Source organism: Pelodiscus sinensis, chromosome 1 (genome assembly GCF_052426305.1).
Source record: "Pelodiscus sinensis isolate ZL-2025 chromosome 1, ASM5242630v1, whole genome shotgun sequence".
Classification (NCBI taxonomy): domain Eukaryota; kingdom Metazoa; phylum Chordata; order Testudines; family Trionychidae; genus Pelodiscus; species Pelodiscus sinensis.
Genome location: NC_143052.1, coordinates 298,024,882 through 298,048,977, shown reverse-complemented (window position 1 = coordinate 298,048,977; position 24,096 = coordinate 298,024,882). Strand labels below are relative to the sequence as shown.

General features: G+C 42.8%; 1 protein-coding gene across 1 annotated transcript in view; it reads left to right on the top strand.

Annotated features, from left to right (window-relative positions):
• The window catches only part of LOC102454722 (complement C4-A), an 82,173-nt gene that overhangs the window by 18,711 nt on the left and 39,366 nt on the right, over nucleotides 1-24,096 (top strand). The window contains exons 12-22 of the mRNA XM_075919120.2: nucleotides 3,294-3,461; nucleotides 5,383-5,580; nucleotides 7,801-7,992; nucleotides 9,741-9,890; nucleotides 10,333-10,459; nucleotides 10,846-10,917; nucleotides 15,299-15,502; nucleotides 19,093-19,207; nucleotides 19,426-19,496; nucleotides 22,697-22,836; nucleotides 23,282-23,494. Coding sequence (XP_075775235.2) covers nucleotides 3,294-3,461; nucleotides 5,383-5,580; nucleotides 7,801-7,992; nucleotides 9,741-9,890; nucleotides 10,333-10,459; nucleotides 10,846-10,917; nucleotides 15,299-15,502; nucleotides 19,093-19,207; nucleotides 19,426-19,496; nucleotides 22,697-22,836; nucleotides 23,282-23,494 — 1,650 coding nt within the window. The remainder of the gene's footprint in view (nucleotides 1-3,293; nucleotides 3,462-5,382; nucleotides 5,581-7,800; nucleotides 7,993-9,740; nucleotides 9,891-10,332; nucleotides 10,460-10,845; nucleotides 10,918-15,298; nucleotides 15,503-19,092; nucleotides 19,208-19,425; nucleotides 19,497-22,696; nucleotides 22,837-23,281; nucleotides 23,495-24,096) is intronic.

The following is a 24,096-nucleotide window of genomic DNA, read 5'->3' as shown; positions in this document are numbered from 1 at the left end:
TGCACTAAAAAAACCAAAATTCTACATATTTTATTTGTCAAAATAACACAATATGATTGCACCAGTTACAATTATCTTGGTAATTTATTTCAAAATACCTGTCAAAAAGTATGTCTGTAACAAAAGAGACAACAGAAAAGATTCTGACTGACCCCTAGACTCTCTCCTAAACAGTCAGGCACATTTACTTATATCTTCATGTGTTTCTGAACCCCACTCAGCCACCCCCTTCCCTTGTCTCCAGGGTTATGTCTAGACTGCAGGGGGTTTTCGAAAAAAGTGGCCTTTTTTAAAAAAAAACTTCACCTGCGTCTAGATTGCCACTGAGTTCTTTCGAAATTAAATCAAAAGAACGCAGCAGTTTTTTCGACAGTGGTAAACCTCATTTTATGAGGAAGAGTGACTTTTTCAAAAGACCTTTTTCGAAAAAAATACATTCTTGACCGCAAACAGGGCTTTTTCGAAAGAGAGCATCCAGATTGCCTGGGTGCTCTCTTTTGAAAAAGCGAATTGCTTTTTCAGAAAAGTTGTGGCTGTCTAGACACTCTCTTTTGGAAGAAGCTTTTTCAAAAGATTCTTTTGAAAAAGCTTCTTTCAAAAGAAGCGTGTAGTCTAGACGTACCCCAGGTGTCTTTGCTCCCCCTCTCCATGAGTCTGCATCCCCACTAAACCACCCTCGTTCCCTATCTCTATGTGGACCTGTATCCCCTCACTCCCCATCCCCATGTGGCCCTACACCTCCTCTCAGCCATCCCTCACCTCCATGTGTCTCTAAATTCCCCACCCATTGTCCCAATGTGTCCCTACCCCCAATTCCCAATCAGCCAACATTCCAGGCTGCCCAATCCCTAGCCCTTCTGAACCAATGGCTATGTGATCCCCCAGCAGCCCATGTGCCCTCCTCTGTCCATCCCTCCCATATCCCATGCCTCCTCATCTGGACCTATAGGCAGAGCCCTATGAGGAATGCACTCTCTGCTGACTCCCAATCAACTGCTGACTGCTACTACCAGTGAGCTGGCTGTGGCTGTTGTGGTGCCACACCACCCCCTGTTGGGCAAAAGACGTAACTGCAGCATCTCTTCAGCCAAATGGATATTCTGTGGGGGAAAAAATATTTGCAGACTGCAGGGCACATGAATTATGGCCTTGAGCAGTGGCACAGAGTTCCCCCAGGAACATATGCTTAGGACAGGTCTGGCACAACAGGTAGTTATCCAATAACAGCAGATAACAAGATGAAGCCACCTCCTGCTTCTCTCTCCCATTGGTCCAATTTCCAAATAATAATTTTAAGAGTTCACTAGGGGTCTATGTCCCCTGCTCGCTAAGCTCACCAAGCCCCCCCTCCACCTCCAATGGCCACTTTCACAGCCAGAGAGCCTGTTAATAGAGCACTGAGCCCGGCTGCGCTCTCCATGGCCCCAAGTCACTCATACCCTTCTCTGTGCACACCACACCCTGAATGCTCTTGGCACATCCCTCCCGCTCACACCCTTCAATCACCAGCCAGTCCCCCCTGCTCCTGCCCCACTCGCCAATAAAATAGTCCATGGCCCACATCCCACCCCCTCCTTCCAACCATAGCTCCACCTCCATTCCTACACCCACCATCTTCCCTAGCCCCCCCATGTCCCTCCTTACATCCCTACTCCCACCTCCATTCCTACACCCACCCGTCCTCCCTAAACTCTTCCCACCCCACACTATGTATCCCTACTCCTACCTATTTCTTCCTAGAGTTGCCAGGTGTCTGGTTTTGAACTGGACAGTCCAGTATTTGAGCTTTCTGTTTGGGAAACAAATTGAGAAAATATAAATATCCGGTATTTTCTAAATAAGGTGTAATATAGATTGTGACATAATGTCAAGTGTGTCTGGTATTTTTGTTGAAACCATCTGGGAACCCTATTTCCTCCGTATTCCTACACCCCCACACTGCCCATCCCCCTGCCTCCATTCCTATATCTCCTCACCCTACCATCCCCTCTCACCACACCACCCATCCCCACATACACCCTTATCCCCTTTCCTCCCTTTCCATGCATACCCTGACCCCTCCCATAAATAGGCACCCTAACTAACAAAGAAGTGGCACTAAGCACACAGGAATTTCTGAGGGTGGAGGGCTGCTCTGGGTGCTGTGACAACAGGATCTGGGCAGCTGCCTGGCAGAAAAGGTGGCATTGCTGAGGTGCTAGGGAGATGTCTGTAGGCAGAAGAAATGGAAAGGAGGCAGAGAAAGAGGCTAGAGGAAGGATTAGACAGTGGAGTTGCCTTTGGGATGCCAGGTTGAGAAGTGGGGATGGGAGTCTGTGAGGGGGCAAGAGAGGGGCTGAGGACACCCATGGATGATGGAAAGAGGGCTAGGGAGCCATGCAGTGAGGGGGGTCTTCGGGTGCCACCATGCAGAGGCAGGACCCCTCTACCCCCACTTGGCCGTGTTGGCAGCTGCTCTTAATGCTGCTGGGCCCCCCTCTGTGATGCCTCAGGGGTTGCTGGTCTGCAGTGGTGGTTTCCACCAGGGTGGCTCGGTACAGAGACAGCTGAGGACACAGAGCGCAGAGCCTGCCTCCATTCCCGGGGTGAGTGGGCCACGCTCCAGGTCCTGCATCAGCTGAACCAGCCCCCTGGCTCAGGGAGCTGAGAGCCCCTGCTTGGGAGGAGCACGGCCCTGTGGCCCTCATCCCTGAGCAGCAAGCCAAAGCTCAGCCTGCCCCATGCACATGGTCACACACCGCAGGTAGCTGCCAGAAGGGGACATGGTGCAGTTGTTGCTTTCCCTGAGCAGGGAGCTGCCAAGGCTGGCCAAATGCACAGCCAGTGCTTCCTCTTGGCCACTGGGCCCTGCACCGCTTCCCCTGTGGGCCTGCTTCTGCATGACACCTCAGGCCCTCTGGCCCGGGAAGGCCCCTGACATGCCCAAGTCTAGCTGCCCCAGAGCCTCTACCTGGGGTTTCCCCTGCAAGCAATGGTGGCGACACTGCTGCAGCCCCATTACCTGTGGCAGGCTGATCCAGCTGCTGGATGAAATTGCTCCCTGCCCTGGACACTGTTCAGGGATGAGCAAAGCCGCCTGGCAGCCCGGCCTGGGCAGATTCTGCCGCCAAAGGGTCCTGCCCACTCAACTCTGGCAGCAGCCTTTTGGGAGGCAGAATCTGCCCAGGCCGGGCTGCCAGGCAGCTTTGCTGGTGCCCGAACAGTGTCTGGGGCAGGGAGGCCCAAAATATCTTTCCTTGTTTTAAGATTTTATTTGTATCCTGTCATTTGCCTGTGGAAATTTTCCCCAATAGGCCTCTGTGTCTTCTGCTGATGGTTCACCTGCTGCTGCTGTGTCTGTTACTGCAACTCTGAGCCGAGATGGAAAAGACCCAAGGAAAAAGACTGCACTTTCTAATAAAGAAGGTGTAGTATCGTTTGTATTCAACATTCCTCGTGTGGCACGGAAACTACAAATAATGGTAAAAAAATTGTTGGACAACCTTTCACAACGTTTTACGGAAAATGAATGCCCACAATGGTTTTGACGGAAGCTGCAAGTCAACTGCAGCATGATTCCTTATATCACATGGGCACCTTTAGAAAGAGTCTATTGAAGATGTTACAGAAAGTAGGATCCTGATGCTGCAAATCTTTTTGCACCTGAATAATTACATTGATATGATTGAAACTATTTCTCTGCTTTAGGATTCTTTGCATTGGCAAAGGTTGACTGACTCATGCCCTAAAATTGTACTGTAAATTAGTTAGCTAAAGTGTAATCTTCTCAGAGCAGGGATCAACTCTTTATTTTCCCTCAACGTACCTGTGGTGCAATGTATGTTAAATACTAATAACAGCCTCAGAGGGGTAGCCATGTTAGTCTGTATCTGCAAAACCAAGAAGTGCTGTGGCACCTGAGAGACTAACAGATTTATTAGGGCATATGCTTTTGTGGGTAAAACCTACTTTATCAAATGAATTGGACTGATGATGATGAACTGTCTAATTCATCTGATGAAGTGTTTTTACCCATGAACACTTATGCCCTAATAAATCTGTTAGTCTCTCAGGGTACGTCTAGACTGCAAGCCTCTTTTGAAAGAGGCTTTTTCGAATGAATATTTCGAAAAAGCCTCTTTCGAAAGAGAGCGTCTAGACTGCAATCACTTCTTTCGAAAAAGCAAGTCGCTTTTTCAAAAGAGAACATCCAGGCAGTCTGGATGCTCTCTTTCGAAAGAGCCCTGTTCGCATTCAATAGTGCCTTTTTTCGAAAGAGCACTTTCGAAAAAAGGTGTTATTCCTCGTAAAATGAGGTTTTCCGTGGTTGAAAAAACTTCCACGTTCTTTCGATTTAATTTCTAAAGAACGTGGCAGCAGTCTAGACGCAGGTGAAGTTTTTTCAAAAAAAGTCCACTTTTTTCGAAAAAAAAACCTGTAGTCTAGACACACCCTTAGGTGCCACAGGATTCCTTGTTGTTTTTACTAATAACAGTGTATTTATGCTGGGTTTGTGGTAGGCAAATTTTGTCAAAACATAGCTTCCACTTTCACAATTGGCAGAAATGAAGGAAAAATCCTGAGGTCACTACAACATTTTGTTCTTGGGCAAACTCCTGAATTCAAATGGTACATCTATGCTTGGGGAGGTGTAATGTCTATCTTGTGTAAAGACACTTGCTGGCTTTGAGCAAGTTAATATGCATTGTAACTGCAGTGGCATGAGTGGTAGGAGAGCTTAGTCACATGAGCAACCACCTAGGGCTTCAGATGGGATTATATTCCCATGGCTAGACTATCCTGCTGTCTGTGCTACTGCAGCTGCACTTTTTGGAGCATGCTAGCTTAACAAAAGCAAGTGTGCATGCATTTACCCAAGCTAGAAATTGCACCTCCAGCTGCAGTGTAGATGGATTCATAGTCAACTTCTGATGTCAGTGGGGCTGCAGGCAGGACTTATTTGTAGTACAGGGTTCTAATAATAGACATGACTTGATGCATACCAAACAGGGAAGGGGTGAGGTGAGACATGACAAGGGGCAGATCTATAAGATCACACAGCAACTTTGCATAGTCATTTGTGAATTTGAATGGCTGCTCATTTAATTTTCAAAATACTTATTATTAGTCATTATTAAGCCACTTATTGTGGGAGTCACTGAGCAAGGAAAATACCAGAGACAAATATAGCAACAGCAGAGTGAGCAAAGAGAAAAAATAAGGTTATAGAACTTTTTCTTGTTTTGAAATCATCTGGCTTTACATACAAGCTCCTAGACTTAGCGCATTGTGGTGACTCTACTCACCTTCTTGTGCTTTCCAGGTGATACATGAATTAAAGTGATGCCTGATATTGTCTCTTAATTGGCATGCTGTTTGCTCTCTCCATTTCTTTCTTCACAGGTGAAGGCTGAAGAGGGGAAGCCTGGCATGGAATCAGCCGGAACCAAAATCACTGCAGAGAGATACCAGTCTGCGACCCAGAACTACCTTAGTATCAATGTCCCACACAATGTCATAGCACCTGGAGATACTTTACATGTTACCTTGAACGATATCCACCACTCCAGAAGCAGTAACATTGATTACTTCTATTTCTTGGTTAGAAATAGGACTGTGACAACAATACTTTGTGTTAGAACCAGGCCAGCTGACAGGGGACAGACAAAAGGGACAACTGCCTTGGAGCCTGGTAATACAAAAGGGCTTAGAGCTCCTGGCCACCCCCACCGCTACTGAGGGAAGTTCCACACAGAGCGCTCTGGGCAGCACTGAGGGCTGGGGATGAGGCTGTGCTGCAGTCCAGGTAGTGCTGAGGGCTAGCTGCCCCAGCCCCACCCCTTCTACCTGAGGTCCTACCTCTTCCAGGGGTGCAGAGCAACCTCCCTCGCACACAGGCCTGGCGAGGCTATCACCCCTGCTGGTTCAAACAGGTCGTTTTACAGTTTATAAATGTACACAGTTGACATTTTTCAGGCTGGGAGAAAAGCATTTTTACATAACATGCAGATTTTGAGGTCTAGTGAAAAGAGATAGAGATCTATACATGTGGCGTTTTTAGATCTTTTGTGACATCCATGAACTCTTAATTGAAGTGAATGGTACTAGATTGAAAGCTTTGAAAATAGAAGTCCTGGGGAGAAAAAAATGCATGATCTGATTTTCCTAAGTCTGGGCCAAATTTATACCCAGTTCTAATAGCTCTGAACTTGGACCTTAACACTTGCAATAAGCCCATATTTTTCTTTCTTAAACTTTAGTCTTCATAGTCCTGAATCTCATTTACACTTGGGCCTTTTTACATCACTCTTTCAGTGTAGAAGGGCCTCAAAGTTGGCAGACGTTCATAAATAAGAATCAGACAGTATGGCTTTGTCTACACTGCAGGGTTTTTGAGCAAGTAGCTTTTTGCAGAAGAGCTCTTCCGCAAAAACGTCTTGCGCAAAAGTGCATCCACACCTGAAAAGCGCATTGCAAAAGTGATATGCTTTTGCACAACAGAGCATCCACACTGCATGGACCCTCTTGTGCAAGAAAGCTCTGATGGCCATTCACAGAATGGCCATCAGAGCATCTGTGCTTTTTCTGATAGGCTCTTTTGCTCAAGAAACGCCTGCAGAGCGTCCACACCTGCCTTTTTGCACAAGAGTTGTAGCGCAAAAAGGAGTTATTCCTCATGGGGAGAGGAATAACTCTACCGGCAAAACCCTCTGTCCTGTCAATTTACTGTAATTTTTTTTGTGCGAAAACACGCTTGAGCTGTTTTTGCGCAAATCCCTTGTAGTGTAGACATAGCCAATGAGTTTAAAGTGCAGCCATGTTGCTAGCATCCTTTCATATCTTGCAATGTTTCTTCCAAATATATAGTTCTAATTTTGCAAGCAAAACTATACTTTTTAAAACTTACCTAGGATCCAAAAGTCCAGCTCACCCTTTCTAGCTAATGCATCATTATCTGCAACTGGAACTGGCCAGGATTTTTTTAGCAAAACATTTTTCAGTGGAAATGATCTGTCAAAACTGACACTTTTCACAGGAGAGGGCCAGGGCTAAGTTACACTGCGGAACCTCGCCAGCCCCTGGAGTTGCCCATGATTAACTGCATGATGTCTCCCATGGAAGTCAGTGGCACTACCCATTAGCTATGAGTTGTGTGCTGTTCCTCTTTGAGGTGCAGCCCTCGACATCACCCTATGAGTAGTACCATTAACTTCAGTGGGAGAACTTATGGGTGTGTCTAAACTACATGGCTCCATTGATGGAGCCATGTAGATTAGGCTGATTGGCAAAGGGAAATTAAGCCGCGATTTAAATAATTTAAATAAATTTAAATGGCTGCTGCGCTGAGCCGACAAACAGCTGACCAGCTGTTTGTCGGCTCAGCGCGCTAGTCTGGATGCTCCCACGCTGACCTGAAAGCCCTTTATTGACCTCCCTGTTATGCCTCGTAGGATGAGGTTTATTGGGGAGGTCGATAAAGAGCTTTCATGTCGGCAGGGGAGCGTCCAGACTTCCCCAATCTGCCGACAAACAGCTGATCGGCAGAGCGGGGCAGCCATTTAAATTTAAATGAAGCTGCGATTATTTAAATCGCAGCTTCATTTCCCTTTGCCGAACAAACAAATCTACATGGCTCTGTCGACGGAGCCATGAAGTTTAGACGTACCCTATGGGGCTAAGCGCTACTCAACCAGAATAAAATTTATCATAATCTAGTCCTAAGTAACATGATTATTAAGTTTTCTATTCCTTTTATGTGACACAGATTCTGCCATAATTGCACAGCATTTGATTTGTTTTGTATTTGTTTTTGAATTGCAGGTCGTGACAAAGGGAAAAGTTGAGGTTATGGGAAGGGTCCCGTATGAAAATAAAATAATCACCCTTAATGTTACTGAGAAAATGGTGCCGGCATTTCGATTTATTGCTTACTACTTCATTAAAAATCAGGGCCACAGCGAGATTGTGGCTGATTCTGTGTGGCTAGATATTGTGGATGCCTGTGAAGGAAAGGTAATGACAAATAAAAGGATATTTGTAGAGAACAAAAATAGAAAAAAGATGAAGAAGGTGGGATATGATAGAAGTACAGTATATAAAATCATGGCTAATGTGGAGAAAATGAAGAGGGAAACAGTATTTATCGTTTTTAATAACACAAGAACTTGAGTCACCTGATGAAATTATTTGGCAGCAAGTTTAACACAAACAAAAGGAAGCACTTCTTCACACAGATTACAATCAGCATATGGAACTCATTGCCATGGGAAGTTGTGAAGAGCAAAAGGACAGCTTGTTTCAAAAAGAATTAGACAAGTTCACAAACACTAGATCTATCAAGGGCTATCAGCCACTATGGTCAGGGATGCTCCAGTGTCCTAATTCTCCAACTTCCAGATGTGAGTCAACTAAAATAAATGTCATGGAGATTTTTTGTTTTGACCAAAAAATGCCTGTTCTGTTGAGGAAAAAAGTTTTGCTGAAAAAGGGACAAAAGCTAGTTTAATTCAGCATTTATTAATAATCCTTTGGTAATTCCATCATTACCACCATCATATTCTGACTACACAAAGGAACTACATTTGAGTGGTCCCTTGTAGTAATCCTTTAAAAGTCTAAACCAATTCGTTATTTGAGGGACAAATTCTGCTCTTGTGTACTTGATTTACACCTGTGTAACCAAGAGCAGAATTTGGCTCATTAATTGAAAGGGAGAAAGTGGATGTGGGCAAAGAGAAAGTGAAGTCGCAAATTGTTTTAGTTTAATTAACTTTGCAACATAAGTAAGCTACACTTCATTAGTTTTATTTCACAGTGGTGGGGTTTTTTTAGCTTGCTTTGGAAAGATATTAAAATGGCAGATGGAATTGTTTAAGGTCCTGATTCAACAAAGCATTTAAATGTGTGCTGAAATCTCATTGTAGTTAAGCACGTGCTTTTCTGAATCCCTAAGGGTATGTCTACACTGCCACCCTAGTTTGAACTAGGTGGCTAATGTAGGCATTCGAACTTGCAAATGAAGCCTGGGATTTAAATATCCCAGGCTTCATTTGCATGTTCCCAGGCGGGAGCCATTTTTAAATGCCCGTACTTCAAACTACCTGCCTGCGGCTACACGCGGCACAGTCTAGGTAGTTTGAATTAAAACTCCTAATTCGAACTACTATTAAACCTCCTTGCAGGAGGAATAATGGTAGTTCAAAGTAGGAGCTTTAATTCGAACTACCTAGTCCGTGCCACATATAGCCACGGGCAGGTAGTTTGAACTACGGGCATTTAAAAATGGCGCCCGCCTGGGAACATGCAAATGAATCCTGGGATATTTTAATCCCGGGCTTCATTTGCAAGTTCGAATGCCTACATTAGCCACCCTAGTTCGAACTAGGGTGGCAGTGTAGACATACTCTAAATATTTAAAGAAAAACTCTTTTCACACACACCAATTTCCACTGCTCTTCGTGAATGCTGTCCACATGTATCTGAGAACAGAGTCTTAATTCTTCACAGCTCTGAATGTCTTGAGCTTTCATTATAGCAGTTGGAGTAAAGGACAGTCAGCTCTGTTCAGGATCAGCCCCTTAATCTTCATCTGCTTACAAACATGTACTACAAATATATTGCACTAGATAAATGTTAGCAATGTGAAATGCAGAAAGCTTAGATAGATGTTACCTATATTGCTAATACCCCATTCACATCAATGCTTGATATTAATGCTAATGAGAATATAAAATTCTGTTATTTAAACATTTTGCCTTTAGATTAAATTGAGAACAAACCAGGAGACATATGAACCAACAGATATGGTACATTTATTGATTGACACAGATCATGCAGGAACTGTTGCCTTAGCTGTGGTCGATACTGCAGTTTTCATTCTGAACAGAAGGAATACGCTTACAGCCAAAAAAGTAAGTGTGTTGAAAAAGAAAATAGTATGTGTCATTGAGTCAAATAGTGTTTCACAGGAGATTAGAGAGATCTGAATATAATAAATGAGTAGTAATCAAAATATTATTCAAGACATTGCTTATTTGGGAAAATATTCTTTCTTATTTATTTATAACATATTGATAACCAATTCGCATAGGATTTGCCAAAGCAGAACAGACCAGTGGTGTTTCCACTCTCGTATGGACAAAATTGATAATACAGAGAAGGGCCATGAATAAATTCAATTATATCCCTACTAAAATGTAAGATTCCTTTAAACTCAGTGCCGGGTGGTAACCAATACTTCTGTTTGCATTGTTTTTGCATATGGCCCAATAACAGGATATGACATCAGTATAAAGAAAAGAATCACTACTTTTGCAATAGTGCGCCTTCCTTCAATGCTACCATATTTTATAGGTCTTTGAAGCGATGAATTCATACGATCTTGGATGTTCAGTGGGCGGAGGTGCTAACAGTGCTCAAGTTTTCACTGATGTGGGCCTGGCCTTCATATCAGACACCATTCAATCACATTTTAGGCAAGGTAAATGAAGACCTGCTTCCTTTGCTTTAGAAATGTTTTGTGGTAGAATAAGTTCACACTGAATTTCCAGGGTTAGATTTTTAGACCTTGTATGGCACTGTATTGTTGCTCCATTCAGAGGCACCCCTTCTGCATGGTCTTATTATTTCCTAGTGTTCATTCCCCCATTTTATACTGTGTGTGTTCATAGTTCATATGCAGGCTGCACTCTTGGGGCTGCTCATTTGGCATTTGTTGTACACTGGAGTATGTGAGGGGACAAAGGCATGGTAAGCCGGCTTTGCAGATTATGCATCCTCTGGGTGCCAGGTCTCCAGCTGGTGCCGAAGAGCAAGTCAGAGCCTCAGATATTATTTTAACCAAATTCTCTTGCTCTGTTTTCCTAGGATATACGTGTTCTCATCCTACCAGAAGACAGAAAAAGTCATTGGATTTTCACAAGCAAATTTCAGGAATTGGTATGGCCATTAATCTTCAGTGGCAAGAGCCAAAGCCTTCTGGGTCAGAGTTGAGAGGACTGTGGAGCTGGGGCCTGGAGCCCTTGGGGTGAAAGGAAGGAATAGGAAGGGGAAGGGCATCAGGAGCTGGACCTTGCCTGAGAGATTGGGAGAGGTCTTGATTGGGGGATAAACACTAAACTCTGCTACCTTTCAGGGTGTAATCAAGTGAAATCTGTTGTCTTTTAGAGGACACGCAGTGCTAATTGTATGCCATTCCACTGTCTCACCCATTATGCCAATGTTCTGCTTCAAAGCCTGGCTGTTTTTGGCACAGGGTGTTCCAAATAACAGAAGTGTCAGTAATTTAAATATACATGATCTGAACAAAGCATATTCAAAAATAATTTTCCCATAAGTCTATCATATGAAGGCTGTTGATACCTGTCGATTTAAGAAACAAAAGTTTTATCCCGGGTTTTCCTGACTTTCTGAAACTGCTTCAGGAATAAGAATAGTGTCATGAACCACTCCCCCTAAGACCTCTAACCCTCACCGTGGGCAGATGAATTTTTGAACCAGAACCATATTAGACATAACAACTAACTATGTAGTTTTAAAAAGTGATTTTTGTGGATGTCCAAAGTCATATAGATCAATATGCTGGAAGACTCAGATAAATGAATGATACCCCCATAATACTGAATGGGGGATTATAATCTTAATTCTTTTTTATCTCTATGAAATCATGAGACTTCATTTATATCGCCATGCTAGAGATGAACTTGACTTACAGACAAGAGCATGAAAATAGCATGGGAACTATCAAACCTGATCCATCTAGGGCTGAATATTCCTCTTTCACAGATCCCCCCCCTCCCTCAAAATCTGCGCTCGTGGCTAGAGAAAGCCAGTTGCAGAGTGCTGATGCCAGGGATGTCTGCAGTGTGCCTTTTGACAGCCCAGCCAGTCAACATCTTGGCTGAAACGATCGGTGAACCAATATTTTCCTGTTTGTGGGCATCAAAAAACAATCCAATCACTGGGTCTAAAGTTCCCTGAGGGTATGTCTACACTACCACCCTAGTTCGAACTAGGGTGGTTAATGTAGGCATTCGAACTTGCAAATGAAGCCCAGGATTTGAATTTCCCGGACTTCATTTGCATGTTGCCAGGCGCCGCCATTTTTAAATGTCCTCTAGTTTGGACTCCATGACCGCGGCTACACGCGGCACGAACTAGGTAGTTCGGAATAGTGTGGAACGAGGAGTACAGATAGTTCGGAATAGGAAGCCTATTCTGAACTACCTAGTTTGTGCCACATGTAGCCACGGGCACGGAGTCCGAACTAGCGGACATTTAAAAATGACGGTGCCCAGCAACATGCAAATGAAGCCTGGGAAATTCAAATCCCGGCCTTCATTTGCAAATTAGAATGCCTACATTAACCACGCTAGTTCGAACTAAGGTGGCAGTGTAGACATACCCTCAGATACTGCCTTGACTTCCTGGTGGCTCCTAACTGGCATCTTCTCCCTTAAAGTCTGACATAAAAGAAAGCTTCTCCAAGTTTCCTCCTGTGCTTGGGAAGGCTGTTTCTGCCTTGCTCTGTTGTTCATGTACTACTCATTCACATTCCACTCCTAGAGAAAGATGGTCAGCTTGTTTAGGAGCACCCAAATGTCAGCAACATAAGCTATGCATGACCCCTACTGAATTATTGAAGCTATCTGGCAAGGGAGCTCAATTTTCAGTCAGGAAAACGTCTGCTCTCAGTAGAAAAAATTAGGTTAGCCTAAAACTGTGAAACGACATGTGGTAGGTGTAAGATGTTAGATCTGAGTGGCCACGCCACTGTTCTAACTTGTCTTTGTCCTGCTACTATGTATGAAGGATGAAATGCACCCCTCTTGCTGCTTCTGAAATGTCTCAAATAAGTATTCTTATGGCACTGCTTTGTAGATGAGCAAGCCATCAGAAACATACCTCCAGAGCAGGAATGGCAACAGCCTTCAGGCAATGTGCGGGGGGCTCAGCTCCAGGCTCCATCCCCCAGAAGGGGTGGAATTTTGGGCAGAACGGGTAGAGCTAGAGGTAGCCAGCCATCAGCACTGCCCAGATCTCTCCCTGTCTCCCGGAGTGAGAAAGGGCCTGGAGCTCCAACTGCTACTGCAGTCTCAATCGTGGCAGCAGAAGCCCAGAGCCCTGGACTTTTAAAATCACTAGAACCTGGGGCAACTGTCCCCTATCCTCCTCCCCATCGGTGGGCCTGCTCGTGAGCTCTAGAAGAAAACCAGTAGCAGAGACACCAAATTGAATTGCTAAGTAGTCACTTGACTTGTCTTTTGAAAACACTTGTTTCCATAAATTCTCAGCCATGTCACTGAAATAGTATTGAATTTTAAAAGAGCCTCTTTTCAGTTTGGTGGCTGTTTCATAGATTTATAGATTCCAAGGCCTGAAGGTACCATCCAGTCAGACTTCCTGTATAACACAAAATAATTCTCAGTGCACAGCTTTTAGAAATCATCCAATCTTGATTTTAAAATAGTCAGAGATGAGAATCCATCATAATCCTCAGTAAATAGTTTCAATGGTAAATTTTCCTTACTATCAAAAATATTTGTCAGTCTGAATTTGTCTAATTTCAGCTTCCAGACATTGGATCATGTTATTTGCTAACTTGAAGAGTGAGTTGTTAAATACCCTCCATAGATGCTTGTAGGTTCTAATCAAGTCATCCCTTAGCTCTCTCTTTCTTAAGATAAACAGATGGAGTGCTTTGAGTACATCACCCTAAAGCATGTTTTCTAATCCTTTTATCATTCTTGTGGCTCTTCTCTGGGACATCTCCAAGTTATCAACATTTTTCTTGAACTGTGGGCACCAGAATTAGAGATAGTGTTTCAGCAGCAGTCTTACCAGTGCACAATACAGGAGTAAAATAGCTTCTCTCCCCCTACTTGAGAATCACTTGTTTATGCATCCTAGGATCTCATTGTCACCGTGTCACATTGCAAACTCGCATCAGCTGATTAGCCAACCCCAAATATTTTTCAGTCAGGCCACATGACTTTTGTACCTATATTAATTGGGCAGGAGAGTATAAACTTTTCTATAACAGTATAAATCTACTGTTGTGTGACTTGAGTTTTCTCAGGAAAAAAATCCTTAGGTTTGTCTTTCAGTGATAGATGTCTGGCTTCTAAATTTTTGGTGCAATCTTCCATGACATTTATTGGATCTGCTCTGCATCCCTCTCTGGGACTGGATTCTATGCTTTGGGAAACAATACTTTGTGCTCTAAGAGTGCATCTATACTGCACCCGTAGCTCAAAATAAGCTACACAATTTCAGCTCCGCAAATTGTGTAGCTTATTTTGAGTTAAGTTCAAAATAGCTTATTTCATAATTTGGCGCTGTCTACACAAATTTCAAAACAAACCGCTATTCCAAAATGTCCCTTAATCCTCATGGAACAAGGTTTACAGAGACGTTGGAATAGCAAGTCGATTATTTTGAAAGCTACTTCAAAATAACGGGCATGCTGTCAAGGCACGGAATATGCTCTTTCGGAATGCTGGAAGTATCCCAAAATAGCACCACAGTCTAGTTTTGGCTTTTCAGCTCTCCAAAGGGGATAGATTTTTCATGTTTAGCAGCACCCCACAGCTATGAGATATTAGAATGTACAAATCAGGGGGTGTAATATGATGATTGTCACTTTTACTCTTTATCTTTATCTGTGTGTAGATTGGAAAGGAAATGGGAAGAAATGTTTTTATGGCAGTGTTTTGGGGTTTTTTTTATGGTAGTCATTGAAAACATTAAAAGGCTAAGCACATTGGAAGCATTCTCATTGGAAATGAGCTAGCAGGCAGATTACAGGTGAAGATGTTAAAGTGTATGTTTAGTTTATTAAATAATTCTGTTGTTAGTTCCATGATAGCAGAAATACTGTAAAGGAATCGTATTCACGCAGAGGAGAATAATCCTGATCACTGAAAATCACAATCTTAATTTTTTCTGTATAAGAAAACAAACATTTGATAAATGTGTCTTAAATAAGAGTCCAATCCTGCACTTATTCACTTCGGTTTAAGTCAGAGAATCCTGTCCCCAATGACTTCATGGACTAAGCTTGAAGGAAAGATAAGATTGTAAACAATATAGGGGAAGGGACCGTCTTCTGATTCTATTTTAGTACTATACAATGCCTAGCAAGGTGGGGCCCTGGTTCAAAGTGAGGGTTGCTATGGCTACTGTAAAAATAGTGATAGTGACTTCATCTTACCACAATAATTAATAATAATGACATAGCTGAGGAACATTATATATGATTGAATATCACAAAATTTATCAAAGTCTCTGCAACACTAATGTCTCTGTAATTTTGTTACAGCTAGCAAATACCAAGATGATGCTCTACGAAAGTGCTGCCATGATGGAATGAAATTAAATCCAATGAGGTTTTCTTGTGCCAAAAGGCTAGCTAGAGTTATTGGTTCAACACAATGCAAAGAAGCATTCAAATACTGTTGTGAGAGGGCTCAGTATCTCAGGAAGGAGCTGGCAAAGAAGAAACTAACTTCTAAACTGGCAAGAGGTAAGGAATTTGCCTTTTAGTAATATACCCTTTTTTAAAATGAATTGTGTATAGTCACTTCTGGGGGCGGGGGGGAGGAGTTGCTTAGGGCTTCAAGGAAGAGAAGAATCACATAGGTAAGTGTTATTCTCAGGTACCTGCGGCATTGCAATGCCTGAGACTTTTGCCATGCTAATCTCATAAAATCTGTAGAAGTTTCATGCCCCTTTCCTAGACATTTCCCTATCTTCCAGCTTACTCCCATTTACATTTTCAAGGCCCCCAGCTAACTTTCACCATACCACAAATACTACCTCCCACCCTTTTGTGAAACATGCAAACAGTGAGAGCAAGGAAAGCAATCCAGAATTGTTGTGTCAAATGCTGAGTTTAGTAAGCAGGTTTGTGCACTTAATTCCCCAATGGAAACGACACCAAACTGTAAATGTAATTTAACTAAGAATCAGTCTTGCAATTTACTGACCACTGACTTAGAAGCTGGGAATGGGTAACAGGGGATGATTAGCAGTTCTGTTCATTCCCCCTGTGGCTCCTGCCATTGACCACTACCAGCAGAATACTGGGCTAGATAGACCTTTGGTCTGACCCAGTATGGCCGTTCTTATGTTCTTATGACTTTGAAAATCCTGCCCTTCAATGTGCTGAGCCCTTGAATGTCTATTGATGCCAACACTCCAATACTGCAATGTTCTGAGCACCTGCTGCCCTTGAAGTTTGTTACCAGTGGTTTCTAGGCAGTACATCTATGTTCATGTTAGATGGTGAAAAGAACAGATCTAGCTCCGTCCAAAAGTCAAGCAGAGGTGTTCCACACATAAGACGTTGGGATAGATTTATCCAAGGGATAATGCATTGTATGAAGGCTTGAGTTTGTCTGAGTATAACTAGAGGCAATGTATACAATGTAATTCTCCATTATATGCACACACGCATGCATGTGTCATGGCTGATTATGGTGGGATACTGGAATGTGCTTATTATTAGTTTAACTCTGCTCCCCTGGAAGTCAATGGGGGTCTTCAGTGGGAGCAGAGATAGGACAAAAACAAAAGCTTTTGAATCCCCTCCCAAAATGTTTTACAACCATTTTTTTGATGATTTATGTGTAATTTACAAAGTTTTGTGCCCCTTTCCTAGACATTTCCCTATCTTCCAGCTTACTCCCATTTACATTTTCAAGGCCCCCAGCTAACTTTCACCATACCACAAATACTACCTTCCACCCATTTGTGAAACATGCAAACAGTGAGAGCAAGGAAAGCAATCCAGAACTGTTGTGTCAAACGCTGAGTTTAGTAAGCAGGCTTGTCATGGCACTGATTGTGAGCCTGGGTCCCCCGTACCCTGGTACAGTCACTTACAGTTGTGCAAAGGAAAGGTAAAATGTCCCCAGTCTCATTAGGAAACACTTTGCATCCATCCTCTCTACACATGTGTCAGTGGCTACTGATGGTGCAAAACAGAGGAGAATTAAAGCCTGTGAAGTCTGATTCTGCTCACCTTACTCTCACTGAGCAGTACTGTCTCTCTAAATAGTCCCAGTGGTGTTAGTCTGGCCTTTGTTTGGGGGGGGACGCATTTGGTAGCACATCTCTGCTCACTCAAAAGAGCTGTGGTATTAATAGTGAGGTTTACATTACTGCTTTCTTAGCAAATAACAATTTGTAAATTAATGTTAATTACCATTTAGGTTAATATTTTCATTAGCATAGGAATACAGGAATTGCCAGACTGGGTTAGAGCCAGGTCCATCTAGTCCCATTCCTGTCTCTGGCAGAGAGGCAGTGCCAAATGTTCAAGAGGAAAATGTAGGAACTCTGTAGTAGACAGACGTGGGATGATCCACACCCCTCATAATGCCTCTTCCCATTGTCTAATAGATATTGACATAATCCTTGGAGCACAGAGCTTAATATGCCTTCAACAACATTTTCCTTGTCATGAATTATGACAAATCTTGAAATGTCCAATCCCTTTTTTATTCTTGTTTGGTTCTTGGCCTCCCTAACTTCCTGTGGCAGTGAGTTCCCCAGTGTAATCACCGGTTATATGAAAATTTTCCTTTTTTTTTCTATTTTGAATTGTCCATCTTAAACTGTCATCTTGTTTATCTGTTATGAAAGAGGGAGAGCAGATGCTCCCAGTCTACCTTCTCTACACCATTCACTTTTTATATACTTTTGTCGTGTTTCTTTCCTAAACTAAAATGTCCCAGTCTTTCCAGTCTTTCTCCCTATGAATTTTCTCCTGCCCCTAACCATTCACATTGTCTTCCTCTGATCACTATCTAATTCTTCAATAACTTTTTTGAGATCCTGCAATCTCTACACTATATTCCAAGTGATGCTACACCATGGATTCCTTAGACAGCTTAGCATCTTGTTCACTTGTTTATCTGCTGCTGTGCACTGAGCAGAGGTCTTAACTGAGCCATCCACAATATCAGTTAACAAGTTAATCTATTTACATGTGCTGCATACTAAGCCTGATCCAAAGCCCACTCAAGTCAGTGGCTGGATTCCTACTGTGATATGGCTCTGATTCCCAGCTCCACCTCTAAAGCAGTTATGTGTCCTCAAGGCTTTCACTTCACCTCTCTAGACCTCTCTTGCCTGTCCGACACAATGTTGGACTATACTGATTCTGAGCAGGAAGACTGAACTGCCTCTCGCTATGTATTTGTACAGTGCTTAGCACAATCACAACCCAATCTCAGCAGTGTCTCTAAGCACTCCTGTCTTGCAAATACATAATAATCATCATTATCATCATCATTTCTGAATTAATTTCAATGTGTGTTGACTCACGTCTTTTGTATGCAAGCACTTTGAAGGGTTGTCTACACTATTGAGAAGATCAAAGCTGCTGCAGTCAATCTTCCAGAATTCAAATTAGCAGGTCTAGGGCTGCCAGTGCTCCTGCTTCTCACAAGAAGTAAGAGAAGTCAACAGGAGCATGTGATCCCATCAACCTTCCACTCTGTGGATGGCACCAAAACACGATTTAAGGTATGTTGATTCCAGCTACATAATTAATGTAGTTGGAGTTGCGTATCTTAAGTCAACTTTCCCCGTTAGTGTAGACCGGGCCTGAGGAACTTGCTACCTTGTGGCACTATGAAGTTCAGGCAGAGATTTTTTTTTTCATTTATCTCCATTCTGCCCCTTCTTCCCAACATGTGTTTTCTGTCACGGTGGCAGCCAATTTCCTTGAACAATTCTATATGTCATCATTGATTCCTTTCAAAGCATGATTTGTGCCACCAATGTTCTCTCCTCCTCCTTTCATGCCCCATCTATCACAGCAGTAATGAAGAAATAACTTCACTTATGACTACAGTGGGGATTTTTTAGATTGACAGCATATAATTCCCCAGTTTGGAAGGAAGAATTAACCTTTTGTTCAGTGTCAATCTTTAGTGATTGCCTGTTATCTTTCCGCATTTTTTTTCAGTTTATGGGATCAAAACCAGACAGAAGCTTTTCTCAGTTATTCATCATATTAATCCTTTTGTCTTGTCTCTCTGACAACTGATTCTCCAGGTTAGCAGTGATAGGCATCAGGGAACACTTCAAATTTCTGTTTTCCAGTTGCTGATGTTCAAGAAGAAGATGTGTTTGATGAAACTTCAATCAAGTTACGTAGTGTCTTTCCTGAGAGCTGGTGGTGGGACACTGTAGAAATTAAAAGCCCTGGAGAGCATAGGTAGGTACTGTATTATTTGTTCAGGTGAATACACCTATAATGTACCCATAAACGTCAGTGTTCTGTTGAATTTATTACAGAGGAATTTGGACCTGCTTACTGTGTGCCTCCTCCACCATTGATATTTTTTCCTGTCAGTCTTCAAGATTTAAGGAATGAACGTGTTTTCAAAACCATTTCATATATTTCTCTTAATGCCTTACCTCTTGCCTTTTTAGGATGACAAATGTTATTCCTGATTCTATAACTACTTGGGAAATTCAAGCAATAAGTGTATCACCTCAAAAAGGTAAAAACCCTATTGGTAAACTATTGTTCACTCTGTACTGATGCTTGAATGTTGACAACATCCACACCTTCTAAAAGATGTGCACTAACTCAGCTAAATGCAGACTTAATTCAGAAAGCACAGAATGGAATTTTATGGTATGTATTATGCAGGAGACCAGACTAAACAATTGTCATGCTTCCTTCTGGCTTTGAAACCCTAAGAACCTTTTCATTTTAGCTTCCAGTTACAGAGTGATGGCACATGCCATAATAATAATAATGATAAATAAAATGCATAGTACTTAGAACCTAGGAGTCTTTCACTTTATTTAATGATGCCTGGCTTCATATTCAGTATTGGGAGCAGGTGCAAAAGGAAAATTCCAAAGGAATCATATTAAGAAGATTGTAACTTATATGTGCAACATTATCATTGGTTTCGAAAAAAATAATACGTAACATTTTGCATCTATAGATCTCAACATGCTTCACAAAGGAGGTCAGTGTCATTATACCCATTTTAAAGATGAGGAAACTGAGGGTACGTCTACACTTGCACCCTAGTTTGAAGTAGGGATGCAAATGAAGGTGACTGAAATAATAAATGAAATAGGGATTTAAATATCCCACGCTTCATTAGTATAATCTTACCTGTGCTCTTTCGGAACTCAGCTGTTTCGAATCAGGAAGTGCACTCCGGGCCACGTTAGTTTGAATCAAACCCCTTGGTTAGAACTAATGTTACTGCCTCATTTTTTTGAGAAGTAACGTTAGTTCAAACTAAGGGGTTTGATGTGAACTAACGTGGCCCGGAGCGCACTTTCTGTTTTGAAACAGCTGAGTTCCGAAACAGTGCGCCGGTAAGATTCTGCTAATGAAGCGTGGGATATTTAAATCTCCACTTCATTTACGAATTCGGTCGCCTACATTTGCATCCCTAGTTCAAACTAGGGTGCAAGTGTAGACATACCCTGAGATACAGAAAGTTGAAGTGACTTCCATGAGATTACCAAGCAGGCAAGTGGCAGAGCTGGGAATAGAATCAAGATCTTCTGAGTTCCGGTCCTGTGTTCTAGCTACTAGGCAACACTGAAGCATAGATTCAGAAGGATTCATTAGATCAGCAGATGTGCTCTCCAGTACAACACAGACCACAGAATTTCACTCAGAGTCATTGTCAGAGCGTTTAAAGCTAGGAGACACCAGATCTTCTCATCTGATCTCCTGTGTCCTGGGGAGCCACCGAATTGCCAGACTCGTGGGCAAGGTCGGGGAGGGGCACTCCATGCTCCCAGAAGGGTGGGACCTTGGGAAGAAGGGGAAGGGTGGACAGCCCTCAGTGCCACCTGAAACATGCCCCTCCCATCCCACCAGCTCTCAGCACAACCTGAGGCTCCAATGGCGATTTAAAGGGACCAGAGCTCTGGCTGCCACTGCTGGGAGCCCCGAGGCCTTTTGAATCACTGGGTCCTAGGGCAGTTGTCCCTTTGCCTTCCTACTATGACAAAGGCCACCAGTACTCACACACTCAACTCAACGACAGAAATCACACCAAAGTGTTACAGCCCACAGGGCATTCGATTATTTTGTGCCACAGGAAGAGAATAGGAAGCACTGTGGTGCACCAGTGCCCGAAGCCTCAGCAATGGCAAGTAAATCTGGGTTTATACAGCTACTCCTGTACTGAGCCCACATTCTCCACCAAGTGTTCTAAGAACATGGGATTTGCCAACCAGATCAAATGCAAGACCACTGACGTCTCCAGTTGGGTGTACTGTTTCCAGATTTGCTAACCCAACCATGAGTCCATACTTGATGGCTTCAGAAGTAACAGAACAAACCCACAAACTACCCAGCCAAATGTTGAGTGTTGGACGTAGCAGTACAAGCTTCTCATGGTCTGGCATATACAGTGTGATTACCATTATCAGGATCTTAGCTTGCACAACCACAGACATAAGCTGCCATATGTGATGGCTACAGAGACTTCATTCTCAATTTTTAAACACCCAAACTCAGTTCCATTCTTGTACATTTATTGTAAAAGCTTAGTTAATTCAGGCATTTTCAAAGGTCTTCCACAGATGCCTGCACCGAGTTTAGGTAGCACTGCTGTTCCAAATGATCATACCTTTTAATGAAAGTGTTAGTGTAGGCCCCAAAAGGATTGTGTGCATGGACCTTTAAAACTATCCAGTCACTCTGTTTTCTACACATGAAATGTCCCTTTGCAGTGTCAGGAATTTAGACCTTTATTCAGCAAAGAGTTTACTGTGTCAAATTTTAAGCCCTATTGGTGTAACGATTACAACAGTACAGCACGACTATAAAGCACTGCCCAAGAGGCACATCTATACTCATCAGAAGATTGATGCTCCAGAGGTCGATCTTCTGGTGTTCGATTTAGTGGATTTAGTATAGACCGTAAATCGAACACTGAGGGCAGTTCCTGCCAGCATCCAATACTCCTCCTTTTGCGAAGAGTAAAGGAGGCCGATGGGAGCATTTTCTCCTGTCGGCCTCCTGCAGTGTGGATGCTGCCCTGGCTCGGCTTAAGGTAAGGTAAGTTGCGTGCCTTAAACCAACCTTCCAGGTTCAGTGTAGACCTGGCCAAGAAACATAACAGAAAAGGCATTTCCTCAGAACCTAAGTCAAGGTCTGTTAAATATTTTCAAAGAAAAGGGAGTGTTGGAAAAAGCTGAACAACCTTTCTGCTATTTATTTTAATACTGTGTGAGGTAAAGTCTGTCACTCCTTTGTGCAGGTAGAGGAACCACTGTAATTGTTCATGGGGAGAAAGGTACAAGGAGACTAGTTAGGGGCCCTGCAACTTCTGTATGCCACCCAGAATACAAAGCGACATCTGCCTCCCTTTATGCAGCTCTGGCTGGGGACTGGAGGCAGGCCAGGAGTGGGGAAGGGTTAATCTGATGCATCCATGGTGAGGTTGCCAGCATGGCTGCAGAGCTGATCTACTGCTACTCTATCTACAGTCTTAGCAAAGGACTCCTAGACCTCCAGGGGACTTCCAGTACCATAGCTGGGCTTCATGCAGGATAAATTAGGACATACATAGGTTTCTGAATGGCAAGAAAGGAGCATGGCTATTTGTTCATTTTTAATTGTAACATCTTCATGAGTGCCTAAACTAACAGCACTCTAAAAAGCTGACATACCATGATTTTGCTGGCTCTGAATTCCAGCTTTCTCTTCCCTCAGGTTTCTGCATAGCTGACCCCAAGACCTTTAAGGTTTTCAAAGATTTTTTTTTATCAGTAAGGTTACCGTATTCAATTAAGCGGTATGAACAGCTGGAAGTAAAAGCAGTTGTCTACAACTATCTTTCTGAAGATCTCCAGGTAACATTACTGTACATTACTGAACTGTATGCTACCAATCCTTACTTCCCTTGTCAATCTTCAGCTACATTGTATGAGTTGGCCATACTTGCCTAGGGTCTTCTGTGCTTTGTAGAAAGGTACAGAGTTAGGCTATAGGGAAGACTGTTGTATTTCCCCTGTTTCCTCAAGCTTTGGAGACTACTAGATAATAAAATTACTGTTTATGTTACATGTTTTGAAAGCAATGAACAAATGTTCACTAATTTAGCCTTATATCCTTCCTGTAGGCAGATGATTACCATTAGCCCCATCTTAGAATAAGCAGCTCCATCTAAATGGTCTAGCTGGGAGGCCAGGAGTTCTAATGGATTTGCTATTTTCACTGTTTATATCTGTCAGGTTATCTATTTCCTTGAGCAGTGGTGTAATAAACATTATGACAAGCATTTCCTTGTTTCAATAGGTGACGGTGAAGATGCACGCAGTGGATGGTGTGTGCAGTGCAGAGACAGCGCAAAAGGATGTGCAGCAGAAACTAACTGTGAAGGGAAACTCAGCAGTGCCTGCCTATTTCTCAGTAGTTCCACTAGTTATAGGGGAAATTCCAATTACTATTACTGCCTTTGATCCAATTTCAGGGCACAGTGATAGTGTTAGGAAGAACCTCAAAGTTGTGGTAAGTATAACAGTTTTTGATCAGCTCAGCTGTGGAGCAGAAATTTGATGGTTCCCTTTCTGTTTATCTCTATTTTGTTAAATATCCACATAATTGTGTGCATGGAACTCACAGGAACAAAATAGTGCAAGAATGTAGTGACTAGAATGCATGTTGCACAAGAAAAACACTTTATTCTGATATTCAATTGGGACTACAATTGCCTTTTATAAGGTGCGTGCACAGCTGGTTGGAAAAGAGTAGTTATCAATGGTTCTCAATCAGTCTGAAAGGGCAGATTAAGTGGGGTCCTGCAGGGATCCATCCTTTGTTGGTTCTGTTCAGTATCTTCATAAATGATTTGGATAATGGCAGAGAGAGTACATTTATGAAGCCTGTGGATGATACCAAACTGGGAGGAGTTGCAAGCACTTTGTAGGATTAGAATTCAAAATGATCTTAACAAACTGGAGAAATGGTCTGACATTTTCAGGATGAAATTGAGTAAGAACAAAGGGAAAGTACTACATTTAAGAAAGAAAAGTCAGTTGTACAACTGGGAAACGACTGCCTCGGAAGGGGCACTGCAGAAAAAGTTTTGAAAGTCAGAGTGGATCAAAAAC